Source organism: Bemisia tabaci, chromosome 1 (genome assembly GCF_918797505.1).
Source record: "Bemisia tabaci chromosome 1, PGI_BMITA_v3".
Taxonomy (NCBI): Eukaryota; Metazoa; Arthropoda; class Insecta; order Hemiptera; family Aleyrodidae; genus Bemisia; species Bemisia tabaci.
The window spans coordinates 71506567-71523226 of NC_092793.1; the positions used below are offsets into that span (position 1 = coordinate 71506567).

A 16660-nucleotide genomic window follows, 5' to 3' on the forward strand; every position below is an offset into this window, starting at 1 on the left:
CGAATATTTTCCATTGTTGCCAAGTTACAGCGAAATTCCGGTTTTTTTTGGGTCCCCCCTCGTACTTTCTCAGGCATTCTAAAAGTAAACTTCTTAACTGTAGACATTTTGACTGTAGACCAAAAAATTGTAGAAATTTTTTGAGTAGACCTTTTTTTCGTAGACCTACTGTCCGTGATTCAAAGTAACTAGCGAAAACGCATCTCGCGTGCTATTGTCAATGAAGAAATAAGTAGAAAGTACACCAAAACACGCACTCTGAGCGACAGTGATTTTCTTGTCGCCTGACCTTTGATTAGTACTCTTCAACCTGTTTAACCTCTCTTCTGTTAAACGCTCTTTACACGCTTCGTAATTTATCTATGAAATGTGTTGTCCTACTTTGATAGTCTTACATTTTTGTTGTTTTTTGCATGCTACGTTACCTGTTTTTAGTTACGATGCATAGTGATATTTCTTTATTCCAGCCTGATTGTTGTATTTTTGTTTCTTAAATCTTGCTGAAGATGGGATAGGTGATCCCAAAATGCATCCAAGTCTTATGTATCAAGAATAAATTCTAACATGTAAATTATGCGTGTTTTGGTGCGCTTTCTACCTATTTCTTCATGAAAATACTGAGAAAATGTGGCTAAACTAGGGAAGTTGTAAATCTACGATAATGTACATTAATCTAAGAGAAACTAATTGTTTTGCTCTGCAAAAACTTGAAAGGATTAGAGGAATCCTGAAGTAAGCAAAAAAGAAGAAAAAAAGATACATAAAAAATGCGACGAACAAGCCAAAATCAATGATGACAAAATAATAGATATTTCAGTACACACTGGAGTCCGCTCTCATACACTTGGGTGAAAAATCACAAAAAAAAGTTGCCGCGAGAAAAACAGAGGACATAACTCGTGTGCGAGCCATGCATTTAAGCTTTTGTCGCACTAGCGGTCGACAAGTTCGTTGAACCATCTCGTTTTTTTTTCTACGCACACTGTTGTAAATGTCGGAACAACTGTTGTTTTATGTTGCTTACTGCAAATAAATTGAATCAATTTCGCTCAGCTCCTTCAACCGTGGCAAATCTATATCGGTTCTCCTCCGCATTACTTTGTCCGTGCCTTGAATTTACGGTTCTGCAGGGACAGTGCCCGACTCCTATCCTCCGCTTTCTTGCACGCAGTATCAACGGCCACATTTATTCTTTCCCTCAATTCGAGTTTCAGTTCCAAGTTATGTTTTGTTCAGTGGCGTGGCGTGCTTTGCGATATATCGACTGATCGGCCATTTAAACCTATGGAAAAGGATCGATAAACAGGGTGTTCGCAGCGAACACCTTAATAATCGATTCTTTATCATGGGTTTAAAGGGCATAACAATCGATATATAGCAATTCACGCCACGCCACTGGTTGTTTTAAGTGCAATTATCGCTCAGAGACCAGCGCATCCTCTCAATTTTTTATTATTTGCTCTAGAATTTCTTTTGATTTTCACCGACCTGTTAAGAATGTAAGTGTTGCAGTTAAGGAAGCGTTCGTATATTACGTGACGATTTTTTCAGGCATTTCTGACCCTTCGCTTCGTAACGCAACCTCGGACCCCATAATATTTACGTAAAGCTTGATGGACCCCCCTAAAATCCAAAAAAAAATTTGGGCGGAAACTGTTGAAAATATAGCTAGATTGAAGTTGAAGGTTTTCTTTTACTATTCTTATGCGGTTCTCAGTAACTATTATTTTAATGAAGTTTTCTTGCGTCTCTCTCTGAGCAAACTTGACTGTCAACGAATAAACGATAGTGTCCACGAGCGCGGCAAATTTGAAAGAGCCGCAAAGTAGACCAAACAAATGGTGTGTTGATGAAAGGGGTTGTAGATATTCAAGAGCGATTTTAACCATAAAAATCTGCTCGGTTGGTCTCTTATGTGAAACATAGAGTATACTTATGGGGAGAATATAGCCATTCCTACGCTATTTTGTAATTGGGTTTTCAGTTCTAGGCTTCCAATGGAATTCTTGCGGACCATTTTAAAGAAACTTAATGAGGAGAAATTCGCATTATAGGGCGAGAAATGAATGATAATCACACAAAAAATGTAATATTAGGCAAAAATATCCATGAGAGTTAGTTCAGAACTTAATTCAGGGTTTGGAAATAATCAATCCTTTTCACGTCTAAAACTCTGTCCTGTCACCATCTAGCTTGTTTACCTCGGTCCAAAACTAGGAGCGAAAGGGCTATATCCTGAAAGCTTAAAAATCGCGAACTAATCAGATAGCTGCAGTACACACCTCGACGGTGAAAATCCCAAACCACGTACCTCGGTAGACGATATTGCAGACTTCCTGGCATACTTCATTTTTCAGATGGAAAAGTAATCAACGGAAATTCTCTGAACTTCTCTGCGCAAAGAGAATTCTCTAAAAACCTCAAGAAATGATGAAATTTGTTTTCCTCAAAAAAAAAAAAAAAAAAAAAAATAATAAATAAATAAATGAAGAAATAAAATAGGAGCGGAGATTTTTAAACATAGCAAACAAGATACGTGGTTTTGGAGTTACACCGTCGATCTTCTGTTGTAAAAGGATGGGGATGACAATATTCTCCCTGTGTGTACGTTCTCCAGTGAAACAGACCCATTTAGAACACTACCATGCGCACAAGGAGCTTGTTTTGGAGCAGAGCGACAACTCTGCCGGTGAAGGAGCGTCGTTAAAAACGTGGCATGTTTTCGATTTGAAACTGTTTCAACTTATTTTAAAGCTCGGTAAGAATATCGGAGGACAGGGCGAGGAGGTGAGAACTGGGTTAGGTGAGGCGGGTGGTAATTTTGTTAGCTTTATCCGGGCGCGAGGTATTGAGTGGCGCGGAGGCTGGAGAGTGGCACTCGTTGGAAACTTGTCTGCTCCGGGTAACGGCTCATTAGTCGTGGGTTTCAATCAAGGGTATCATTAGCCCATTTTCTCCGGCAACAGCTCCGCATCCTAGGACACCGCGGCGTCAACTTTACCCGCCCCCCTGAGGACCACCCGCCCCCTCCCGCCGCCACTACCAATCTGGGAGGCGTCCAGTCTCGAACCCATCCAAGGACCTCGCCGACACCCTATACCCCACCCGAGGTTGCCGATCTATCCGCAGGAAATGGGTCTGTCTCAAACTTTTGCTACAACGATGAAGAGAGTTGTTTTTCATTCAAAATGGGCCTGTTGCAAACTTCAGCTAACGAAAAAAGAAGTTGATAATCAGATAAAACGGCAGTTATCCATAGTGTGTGCAAAAACTTTTGGGTTGTAACAAGTTGAAAACGCTAACTCCGCGAGTTTGACTGATCGCGCGAACATAATGCGGTCGGCGCGGGACGCAAATAAGCGCCTACAAGACTTCGAGGATACTTCACGCATTGCATGTATCCGCATATGAGCGCCCACAAGACTTTGAGAATACTGCACGCATTGCGCGTTCATCGTGGTGCGGTGTGCGTTTTAATCGTAGAACATTCGCATTAGGCCTTGTGCAAACTTTTGTAGGAGGGAAAACAAGAGTTGTTTCTTAAATAAAATGTCTCAAAAACCCGATGAGCGTATCAGATAAGTCTGAAATGCACTCCTGACTCCACAATCTGCATCAGATTTTTACGTTTTCTTGAGCTCCCCGCTTCAGAAACGGTACTACGGCACAGGTGAACACAAGAGCAGTCGTTCCATCCATCCCTTGCGCAGAAGGATGCTACACAATATTCAACATGGCTGACACTTCCACGCGCAAATCGTGAGGGAGCACCATGGAAAATGTAAATATAAACACGCTAGTTGATGAAATCCCGTCTCGCCAACGTCTGCGCGTTTTGACGGGTTTGCGCCGACTGTATTGAATATTGTGTGGCATTCTAGTGCGCAAAGGTTGGATAGAGCAACATCTCTTACAAAATGTTCACCTGTGCCGTAATTCCATTGTTGCAGCGGGAAGCTTAAAAAAACGCTTAATATTTCTTACGCAAATTGTGAAGTTCGGAGTGTATTTCCACTAACGTATAGGCTTCAGGCTATGTATGTATTTTTTGATAATAATGGGAAGAAGGTTATTGCAAACTATGGTGGATATCAGCTGCTGCACTCGTTGCCAACCGGATCATATCCAAGATGACTTTGCTCGAAAATACCTCCCGATAGCTGTATAAAACTGTATGTAAACATGACGCGGTAAGTAATTTGAGTAAAGTTCACAGTGATACATGCACATGAAACCACATTCGAGGGGTATGGATGACAACATGCATACGTGAAGTTTTTGAATGAATTGAGAAATTGATAATTTTAAATAAAACTAGTCTCTAAACATGTTCTGTAAAAAATTCACTCCCTAATTCCGATTTCTAAGCATCAAAAAGTGAGTCAGAAGTTTATTTTCACCATAAAGCTCCCTTATAATTTTTTAACTGTAAACATTTGAACCTCGAAATTGCAAAACTGCACTTCATTTCAAACTTCAATACATGAGAAGCCTGATAAAAGGATTAATTAAATTGTAAATGGAAGCATAATTTTTAAAACTTCTTTGTTAAAATGTAAATTCTTAAATTTATTTATAATTTTGAAAAGTATTGATTTGCTTGACTTAAAATTTTAATAAAATAAAAATGAAGATCAACTTTATTACATTAAGCCAAAATTCATTACTACACCACTTAAATCACCAGCCAGAATAACCCCTATTGTCATCCAAGCCCAAAATTTTCCGTAATTGTTAATTTCATCTACATTTGCTCGCGATGTCCACCATTCTTTGGCCCTAAATCTGTAAGAAGCCGTTCAAAAACAGCATCCTCGTGGCGATACTCTCCCTACAAAGGTACTCTACATTTGAGTCTAGAAATGAGCATCTGGGACATTAAACATTCGCAATGCGTGGTTCCGCGTGAATTTCCGTCATCTCCGTGATCAGAAACACCTGTTTCCAGGCGAGGAGGCGGCGTGAATTCCCTCTGACGTGAGGCGTGTAAAGATTCATTAAAAGCGAGGGAACTTAATTGCTTCTTATCCTGTGAGAAATTTGATTTGTGATGGTGTTGAAGGCGCCCCTTGCTCACCGAGCGTGACCCGGCAACGCTTTTCTCGCGGCGCGCGCCCCTCGCCCTCGCCCCTCCGACTCACAAAGCTTTTCAGCCGACTTTTCTCCGGGTCGGACCCGGGACCCGTGACGGGCCACGGTGCGAGGGGGTCTTCGGGGAAGACAGTCACGCGGTAAATTTGCTTCATTTTCCCCAACTTGTCACTTTGTTCGCGCCACGCGCAACGTCTTCTGTTCCCGCGCCGCGCCGCGCCGTGCCACGCCACGCCGCGCGGCAACTTGTATTTTAGGGACTCGACGAAAGCTCAATTATGCGGCAAACAGTAAGTTTCGTGTTTCCCGCCCGGAGTTTGTCGCACCTCTAAATTCAATCGAAAACTTGCTCCTTTTTTGGCGCCCCTGCCCTTCCCCCTAGAGCCCTTCGCATAGTGCGGATAGTGCGGTGCGCAAAATTCTGGAGTTTGGTGAATTAGTTAGCGCAAGATTTTTTATTTTTTGCTTCCGTTTTAATTACTGGAAAAAAAACCACAGTGGATCTAGAGTCCAGACTATTAAAAACATCGACAAGAAAAAGTACTCTTGATTCGATCAGAATCTAGCTTAAATCAAGAACCAAGCCTCTTAATTTGAGCGGATTTCGTTTAGGTTCAAGCAAAAATCCGATTGAATCAAGAGTATTTTTTCCTGTCAATATTTTCAAGAGTCTGGACTCTAGATCCAATGTGTTTCTCTTCAGCGATCCATGCGATGGAAAAATGTTCGAGTGTTTAATAAACATGAAGGGAATGTGAAATAAATAAAAAAAAAAAAAAAACGAGTGAAGCCCTACACAATACGAAAAAGAAACCAAACTTCTGTGTTAATTTGGGAAGTAAATCACGAAGTAACATAAGCTGTTGGTTCATTAATTTAGTTTTAGTATTCTCCATAACAAATCGACCAAATCTTTGTGTTGAAACCAGTGACCTCGTTAAAATTAGGCGCCAGCCCTCAGGATCAAATCTGGATCGCGTTTTTCGTGAGTCACAACCTCTGAGTGACGGACAGAAGCGGATTCAGCGATTTTACAACATCGGATTTCCTCCATTTAAACCTATGCTAAATAATCGATTCTTGAGAAAGTACCTGGCCCCTCCAAGAATCGATACATTTGTATAGGTTTAAATGGAGGAAAGACAATGTTGCCAATTTGCTGGATCCGCCAATGGTGACGGGGAGGAGAACAAGAGTAGCACACCAAGGTCCGCAGGACACTTTCTTCATGCCCAGATGTTTCAGAGTAACCTGTGGTTTGTATGGATTGAACACAAAATTGTGTTGAGCAATCGAGTACTTTTGCGTTGATCCGACAGAAAGAAAAGTAACACAGCGTAGCACTGAACATGGGAATTTTTATCTGTGTATGAATTAAGGAAGGAAGCGGCAGTGGAGGTTGTGAATGTCGTTATTTTTAAGGATTCAAGGCGCATTTCATCTGTGAGAATCACACCAACTCAAAAGGTTCATATATCGCCACGAGAAACGCTTCTTGCGTCAAACAAAGCAAGTTTCCTCTATTTAAGTGTGGCGTCATTCTTCATGACGTTATTCTTGAAGGAGTTACTGTGTAACTTTTAGGGGAGCGCTGTGTTGCATTCTGTTGACACTGGTTATTTGTAAGATCTTATAAAAACGAGCAGTAAACACGTCAAGGTAATATACTCAAAATAAAACAGACAATTTTTTACTGGGAGGGAATGAGGCTGAAATGAGGAGGAACATTGCATTTTATCCAAAAACCGAGATATTAAAGAATTTTAGAAGACCTTGTTTAGAAGAGCTTTTCGCGAAAAAATTCATCTTTAAAACCAACTCAGCTATGGCTCCGAAATAGTTGTTGGAACTTTTTAGAATTCAAAGCAGTATATTTATCTGAAATATAATTCACGTTTTTCATCTACCAAATTCTATTCACCACCTTCAATTACCTCACGATTAATTCATTATGAGGAGTGATTCAATTTATATACATTGAGAGATGAGAAAATCTCGAGTTATAGTTAGGGAATAATTGTCATCTATCATTCCACATCACGACCAATGCAGATCCGCACTTAAACTCAATTAGTTTCTCTCTCGTAAATATTTCAATTCATTCGTGCAACTAACATGCTCCAGCGTGAATTTTTCAAGCGGGTAAAATGATGAATTACAGTGACCACTCGTTTTAATCAATTATTCTCATTACGAGGCATTGATACCGCTATACGTGTTTCAAGCGTGTGCGTGTTGCATAACAAAAATTGAAGGCGTTTTTCATGACGACGCCTAATACACGATACACCTAGCACCCTTAGAAGTCCCATATCAATCGCATTACTCTCTTCGTTTCTCATAACGGCGCCTTGATACCACAATTCGTGGTTCACAGATTTGCGTGCAAAAATTGAAGGCGTTTGTCACATCGACACCTTGACATAACCACCGACGTTAGAACAGTGGCGTGGCGTGCTTGGCGATCTATCGATATTTCCCCATTTGAAGCTGTGGTGAATAATCGATTATTAAGATGTTCGCTGCGAACACCCTGTTTATCGATACTTTTTCGTAGGTTTAAATGGCCGATCAATCGATGTATCGCAAACCACGCCACGCCACTGCATTAGAAAGGAAATACTTTGGAAAAACGGCCACGGCAAAAGTCAAACTCCCGACGACCGGTAATTAAGGCAACTCATCATGATAGCTCATCATGAAAGAATGATTTAGTTTACGATGTGGGGAAATCTATCTACTTGGCAACAGTTGATGTGATATCACACGGTTACTCATGGCTATCAGCCTCGTTTTAGAATTGGGCCCATTAGCTCACCGCCACCTCTCCGTCTCCCTTTTTCGCACCCCTCTCCTTTAATTTAACTCACATTTTAATGACTCGCCATTCGTTCTCCCGTTTTCTCATTCGCGCGAACTCATAGCCTGGCATTAAGTCCAGCGTTCGTGAAAAACTAGTGGGCACATCACACCTATTCATATTGTTGCTCCAGTCCACCAAGAATGAATCTTGCGTACGAATACGTCTGGATAATGTAAATATAATTTAAATGGAATATTTGTGTAGTGAGTGAAATATTTTTCTGGTCGAATGAAAAGTTCAATACCCTGGATGAGCGGACTAATTCATTACTTTGATTAAATAATCGTTACGTTTCATACCTTTTGATTTCGAAATCTGTATACGATCAAAATAAACGAACACGCTTAAATAAATAAAAGGGTCTTCCACTGAGAAAGATACGTAACCTTAAAATTCTTTAATTTCAGTAGAATGCTTTCAAAACAAGTTAGAATAATTCTTAATTCTTGTTTTCGCTTGATGATAATTTTTTGAGAAATTACAGAAATTGAATTATTATTGGCTCCGAATTCTTCGTACTCTTTTACCCACGAGAATAGCAGTTGTTTTCTTGGTTTTTTTTGGTCACAGTAAATTAATACAATGGTTTACACTGTTAGAGCTGAGTCGTTTTCTCCGAGTGAAATTCGGAGGTTAAAAAAGTAGTTGTGCATACGACAACGGGCCTGAATGCGGAGCTCAGGCAGCTGATTATTGAAATTGATAGACAAAGCTATTTCGATGGTTAAGACGGGTGGTTGCTGCATGGCTAGGGGAAAAATGATGGACTAACTTTAGGGGAATTTTTAACTGAAAAAATTCCACGATTTTTTCCCTCTAGTTGCTCATAAAAACCAGCAAAATTCTGCACAGAAATTGCACAATTAAGTTATTGTAAAAATATGAACGATTTGAGTCAGTTTTGCAACCTTGGCATTGCGTCGAGTTCCTTCGCATGGAAAAGGACTAACTCCGAAAACGGGTGCCGTACCAGCGGCCCGGCCCGGTCCGTCGCACAATGGGTGAGCCTTTCAGACATAGGTCGGACTTGACATTTTTATTGAAATCGCAAGGAATGACTATATCGTAGTCGTAACATTATGCATTTTATGGAATGAAGCCGAAACTAAATTCGGTGAGGAAATCAATGAATCTACTTTAAAACTCCACCGTTAAAAATATGTGTGTTCTTGTATTACTTTTGGTTAATATAGGAAAAGAAACACAAACCAACATAAATTTACAAAACTCCAAAAAACTGTCTTACAAATTTTGTGTTGATTTTGGCTGTTTGCTGTGGATGTAGCGCAGAAAACAATAGAGATACTGGAAAAATGCATTCCTCCAGTGGCGTGGGGGCTTTGCGATATATCTATTTATCGGCCATTTAAACCAATGGAAAAGGATCGATAAACAGGGTGTTCGATGCGAACACCTTAATAATCGATTTTTTACCATGGATTTAAATGACATAACAATCGATAAATCGTAATTCACGCCACGCCACTGCATTCTTCCGATTGCGACGTTGGTATTCGCCACTCGTTTTTCATTAAATTTCTTCCAGAAAACTAGCTTAATCTAACTAGCTGGCATTTTCTCTTAATTTCGAGTCAACCGAAGGCTACGATTATCTTGTGTTTCTCTTTCCGCATTAACCAAACTTCTGTGATGGATTTCTCTCTATTTACCACTTTTTTAACTAACGAAGATATGCGCTTTCAAAGTCTCCACATCGCGTTCGACCTCCCGCATTGACTCGTCCATTGTGCGCCGCGTGTAGCTCATCCCTGCGAGGTACTCGTAGAGCGGACATTAGCTACTAATTATTCGAAGGGAGGCCGTTTGTTTAGAGTGACCCACTCGAGGTCAAAGACAAGAATGGCTCCCGGCCCCGCGGCTCCGGGGCAGCCATAACAGCCAAAATGATATTAATTAAGCCTTTCTCAAGATTCGCGGAGGAGGACCCCTGTCCCGGCCTCCTTCCCTCCCGCCTTCGACCCTCCACCGGCAATTCTCTGGCTGGAGTTGCCGTGAATCAAGCTAACCCCCTCGCCCCCTCCCCTCTCTCCTCTAACCACCTCCTAAACGAGAATCTCATTATTCTAAATAATGCGTCCGGCGCCCACCTTCCGCCGTTATCAGATTGGGCATTCCTGCAGTCCCTTCATATCCAATGCAGCGTCATGTGGAATCCATTTCTGATTGGCTCCCGTTTTAGGCTTTTTGCGTGACACAAACGAATTTCCACCAGTTCGAAAGGTTATGAACTGGAATACCTAATTACACACCTGCGAAAAAAAGGCTCCAAAAATTCAACATAACGGGGGTGAAACTGCAGAAATGTGTACCTCGGTTTGCGGCGTTGCAGTCTTACTCTGCCGTGCTAAGGAAAAACGCCGTATGAGCCTTCAGACGTTGCCAAGTTACTGAGAAATTTGTGAATATTTTTCTCTAAAATTTTCAGACAATTTTGTACGCAATTTGATCTAAAATATCAGAAAATTTCAAGGGAAAATGTGCATGAATGCCGTCAAAAATGCATACTTTATTGAAGGAAATTTGGCGACTCTCGAATGTTCTTTCGATGACGATTTTCCTTAGCACGGCAGTAATGTCATACTTTGTTTTCCACATGGAAAACTACATACCGCAATTTTTAAAATTTCAGTGATTTATCTTCTTTATAAAAGATATTCTGTGAAAATGTCAACTCATGGTGGTGGTTCAGTCCGCTTTAAAAAAAATAAATAATAAAATGGAGCAGAGATTTCGGGACACCGCAACCGGGATACGTATTTTTGCAGTTACATCGTCGGTAATTACTCATCATTTGAAAATGCTCTGGCTCCCCAAATTTTCATTCCTTGTTAGAATTATAACTCAAGATATTCCGGCTCTTGATATACCATGATTTTCTAATTGCGAACGAGTAATAATTTCAAGGCTAGTCTGCGGTCTTCAACATTTAAAATGTTGACTTTGATTTATCCATCAAATATCGATCTTAAACAAATTAAAGCTTTCCTTTCGGTACATTGTTTGAAAAACTTTAGGTTCCCTCATAACTGCTACACGGAGAAAAAAACTTCGTGCGTGGGACCCGAAGTTTAGGTCATATGGATCTCTAAAGTTTTCGGATTGAGCATCTGAACACTTTAGGTCCAGCTGCTGAGGTTTGAATCACACATCTAAAACTTCAGTTCTTACATCTGAAGTACTTCGGTTTTCACATCCGAACAACTTCGGTTCTCACATCCGAAAAACTTCGATTCTCATACCTGAAGTACTTCAGATGTAAGAACTGAAGTTTCAGATGTGTGATCCGAACTTCAACAGCTAGACCTAAAGTGTTCAGATGCTCAATCCGAAAACTTCAGAAATCCATATGACCTAAACTTAGGGTCCCACGCACGAGGTTTTTTTCTCCGTGTACACGGTCTAATCCCTGACAGGCACCGCAAGCTTGAAGAAGGCTGTTTTAAGGCGATGGAAAATCAAAGTCAAAATTTGAAATTTTGAAGACAGCTGGCTAACCTAGAGGTTCTTAATGTCTCATTGTTAGGAAGACATTTTAATCGGCCCGGTATACCTCGAGGTATAATTTTGAAAAAGAAAGAACATTTAGGGAGCCAGAGCATTTACGAACGATGAATAATTATGTTATATTTTGTAAATCCTTTTTTCGCAAGTATGCGATTAGAATGATAGATAACTATTTCCTCAAACGTAAGTATTCAAAGTGAGAAAAAACGAAGGTCCAAATCAATGTCACTTTAAAAACTTCAAGGGTTGAACTAAAAAAAAAAATGAACCCTTTGCTTTGCATCCCTCGTAAGTTCACTGAAATTCTTTAGTGGTGCATTTACAGTCGGTAATTTCTGTCGGAAAGTACGTCGCACTATCCGAAAGGTCCTCTAAGAATCAGAAGAACATTCACGTCAACCACGCGACAATTTTTAAGGAAATTTAGATAAAAACTGAAAAGTTTCGCAGACATTGGAAGTTAATTTAAGATCTCGCATAATTCGTCCAACGGCGTCTGATTAAGTTTCATTATTTTCAGAGTCAGACTTCATACTCGCGCAGTTTTTAATTTACTTTTGGCGGAGGACTCAATCGACAAGCACCGTTACGAGCGCCATTCAGGGAACAATCTCATTAATAGGAAAGTTTACAGTGGGCTGTCAGAACTTCGATAATTATGTCCCGCTTTGCGGTTAAAATATTTTCCGCCACTAAAAACCCTTTCGCTCACCTCGCCACTTACTTTCCGATTCTATTCACACCGTTCCGGATCACAGTTCTTGCTCACCCACGGTGGGTAAAACATTCGAGTTAATAAATGCCCGCGAACATGATGATGATACACATTGTTACTTGTTTCTGTTGGCGAAACTAACGCCTTACGGTGTGAGCAGGCTCGGGGACAAAAGACCTCAAAACTTTTATCATTCGCGATCTTCGTCTTCTATCGTTGTTTTATTTTGTTTCACTTTGATCCCCAAGCTCCGCGCCTCTTTAAGTTCTTATCCGCCACTCAAGGCCAGAGATTGCTTACAGGATCCCTGATTTACGAAAGGCACGCAAGTTATCACTTCAATGGTTACGAGACCTCAACTTATTGCTCAGCGACAACTTTACATTTAGCGACGGTGATTGGAAAAGGAGACTTTCTGTTTAACGAGATTAAGAGCGCTTACGGTTAACGCAACCTATTAGAAGTTTCAGCGCGAATCTCCTCCAAATTGCATTAATGTTGACGTAATGACTGTATCTGGTGTACCTTGCACGTAAATATTTATACCTCAACTTTGAGTTGTTACCTAATTATAAGTTTTATCTTTTCCCTTTATGAGTTTTTTGCCCTCGGTTAATACTCCACGGTAAGACGGTTAACACTAGACCGTGATCACATTTTAAACATGGGATGAAAGAGTTTCAAAAAAGAGTGTGTGATTCAACTAACTAGATGCAAACATTTAAAGTAAGAACAGACCGTTGTTGTCTGAAGAGTGTTTTTCATATTGACGGTTTAACTACCAGACCACGTGCCTCGGTTTGCGACGCCGTAGACTTCCTGGCATACTTGATTTTTTTAAATGGAAAATTATTTATTGTCAATTCTTGAAAACTTCCGTGATTTTTTTTCTCGGAGCGAGGAAAACTCTGTGAAAACTTCAAGAAATGATCTCGATTTCTTCTTCTTCTTCAAAAAAAAAATAAATAAATAAATAAAAAAAGGACGGAGATTTTTGGACACCGCAAACAAGATACGTGCTCTAGTAGTTTCACCGTCGATATACTTCGTAGTTAGATTTCAGACGATTTTATTTCTGGCATTTAAAGGCGCGGGCGTTTGATTTTTTTTTTTTTATAAAAATCTTTCAATACCCTAAATCTACGCTTAAAACAAATCTGCAGCCACGTTTTTAATGATGAATAAATTGCAGATAATAGCTAAAACGCTCATTCACACTAAGCGGCAAGATAGTTTCATCCGAGCTTGTAGGTTCAATCAATTTTACTCAGACACGATCTGAAAAGAGTGTCTTCCCACAGTTTTGCGTCAAAGAGGATGAGAGATTGGGAATGGAAGAGGCAAAGATGGTGACAGGAAACTTGGTCCTCCGGTCAAATAATACCAGCTGGAAGAGTTAATGAAAATATATGGTCTGGCGGCATAATGGATTGGTCAGTATTATTTTTATCAGAAAATGATCTATCGCTCCGAAATTGCCGTCGGTGAAAATTTTTCAATTAAACCTGTCATGACTATACTATTTGTACAGGCATACACCCCTCGTGGTTAAGTGCGCTGGGCATCGCACATACAGGCGTGTCATCTTTCTCCATCCGGCCGTTTTTAGGGTTTTGCCCTTAGATAATCCACCATGGAATCCCTGGTAAATCAGTTGCCAGGGCAGAGACTAATTTCTTATTTTTACTTTATTTCACGATGAGAATTGAGCTTTCCCGCAAGATAAAAGTATAACTTCTTAGATTTTAAAAGGGAAATAAAATTAAAAAAGATGCACTTATTGATTCTGAATGTTGATATTAATCGTCGATTTTTTGAGACGTAATGGCCTTTTTCTTTCTTTCTTTCTTCTTTCATCAGAACATATCAAAAATAATTAATTTGTTCTCTGCAGTGCGTCGTTTTTCTTTACGCTCAACAATTTCAATTCGGCCATTGCCTATTCTTAATTTCTCTTCTCGTTTTCTTGCTCTAAAAATTAAAATAATAAATGGTGAGAAAAATAAGATGTTTTGAAGAAGTTGGATTATAAAACAACTTGAGGACAAACTACGCACTTATGGTCTAGCTACTCGATAGTACGAATTCGAAAATTAACTTGACTCACAGATGGGGTCATGCAACGGGAGGTTATCAGCCGTACTAAGAAAAAACGCCGTATGACTTTTCAGATGTAGCCAAATTTCCCCTCACCAATGAGGAATTTTCGAAAAAATGTTGAGTATTTTTTTCCCGATTTTCCAGAGAATTTTGCTCGTAATTTGATCCAGAGTGTTCGAAAATTTCAAAGAAAAATATTCGTAACTTTCCTCGAGAATAAATAGATTTTGAGAGGATATTGGGCAAAATTCAAATGTTCATACGACGTTTTTCTTTAGCACGACAGTTATTCTATAAGTGCATCATGCGACAATGTTAATTTTAATCTTTATCTAAACAACTATTTCAACTTCGGTGTAGGTTTGTGCAGGTGTGCACTCTCACACAATTTTCAAGGAGCTTTATATGTTTAAAGGTTACTCGCACGTACCAATGAGATCATACTGGAGATTAACCCTTTTTCTCTGCCCTTCAGGTCTTACAGAAAAGTGAACATATTGAGACGCTGTCTGCATTCGTTTCTTAGAAATATGCACTTGGAAACCGGGCGAAATTGATATCGTGGTAAAAAGCTTTGCTTGTAGGTTTGTTTCGGCGAGTCTTTTCGTATACGCAGTCTCGCACCCTTTCTTGTTGAGTTTTAATTCATTTTGTCTGAGCAGCAATCATTTTCTAGACGCACGCGGGCATGTTCGGTGCCGTGAGCATCACCCCATAACCACATCCTTTGTTCTCTTTGCTCATTAAGGAATGGAACTCCAAAACTTTTCTTGCATTTAAAATCTAGAGGACTACCACCGAGCCAGCTCAAGGCGTCAGGTTAAGCACAAAAGTCGTCTTGAAAATGAAGCCGGTCTTAGAAGAATAAAAACAAGCACACCCATTTTTACTTGTTTCTCGAGTTTTTAAGTATTTTGAAGCTTTTGCGCACCTTCGAGCTATGCGTGTATTCAAACCCTCAGTGAAAGCGAATCGTGACGTTAATCTGATAGATAAGTTGAATACTGAAAAAAAAATCTCGGTGTATTTACTAAGAAAAGGGTAAAATTACCAAGAATTCAGGTTTCTATTTGATCCCAGTTTTTTCTTGGTAAAATTACCATTTATGGAATTGGTAATTTTACCGAGAAATCTCGGTAAAATTATTGAACTTTCTTGGTAATTTTACTGGACCTTGGTAAAAACGGCAATATTTTTATCGACTGTGGTAGAACTACCGAGATAAAATGGTGAAGTTACTGGGAATTGATTACCAATAAAAGTGGTATTCTTACCTGAAAAAACAGTAAAAATACCGGTTTTAAGGTAAGCTTACCGGTTTGTCTTGGTAAAATTACCAATTATTGGTAAAAAAGTGAGATGGTAAAGGTACCAACGGACCTTGGTAAAAACGCCGAGAATTTTTTTTCAGTGAAGTGCTGAGGGTCCCCGCCGTTACAATTACACACTATTTTAGGATAAATTCGCCGTTTTGTTATGAGGTATACGATTGATCTAGGGAAATAGCTGCGGCTGATTTTACCTTGATTGATCAGAGATGCTTCAATTTCTTCAAGAAAATCATAGTTGAAGACCAACGAGAAATTTTACCTGAAACACGACAAAAACAATAATTATTAAAAGAAACCCTCGGCAGTAAGTATATCACTAAATTGGAAGTAAGTGATAAGAGAGCGACAGAAACAATAGCCCGAATGCAGACAACAATAAAAACACACTAAAATACAAAAAACAAATGGGTATACAAGGCTAAGGAGACATAAAACAAACCAGGACGTTTCGGGCCAATTACATGCCCATTCTCAACTGGAACAGAAGCTAAAAAATGTAAAAATTAAAACGAGAAAATGAGCATGCAACTGACCGAGGTAAGAATCAGTGCAACTGGAGGAGTTTGCACGGATTCCTACCTCGGTCAGTTGCATGCTCATTTTCTCGTTTTAATTTTTACATTTTTTAGCTTTTGTTCCAGTTGAGAATGGGCATGTAATTGGCCCGAAACGTCCTGGTTGTTTTATGTCTCCTCTAGCCTTGTATACCCATTTGTTTTTTTGTATTTTAGTGTGTTTTATTATTATTAGAATTAAGTTAGTACTAAATTAGTAGTATCATTAAAAGTATTAACTAAATATTGGCAAAACTTGTCATTTTTATGATGTTATTTTGAAGGTGTCCTTAAATCTCCCTTCATAGCAATGTAATTAACCAAATGAGGCATCCGAAGGAAAAAATATGTTTAAGGAATGACTGTAAGGCGATCCTAAATAATCAAGCAGATATCAGATCAAGAAATATGATTTGCTGTATTTCAATTAATATCATTCAGCTAATACGCTAGCGTAAAATGGAATCAGAGAGCATTCCCT

The 16660-nt window shown here is 39.5% G+C and overlaps 1 protein-coding gene across 1 annotated transcript in view; it reads right to left on the reverse strand.

Moving 5' to 3' along the window:
* LOC109033099 (uncharacterized) overlaps positions 1 to 15880 on the reverse strand; it is a gene marked incomplete at its 5' end in the record, with an annotated part of 112612 nt that extends 96732 nt beyond the window's left edge. Inside the window, one exon of the mRNA XM_019045534.2 lies at positions 15817 to 15880. Within this exon, the coding sequence (XP_018901079.2) occupies positions 15817 to 15880 (64 nt within the window). The remainder of the gene's footprint in view (positions 1 to 15816) is intronic.
* Between the last annotated feature and the right edge of the window lie 780 nt (positions 15881 to 16660).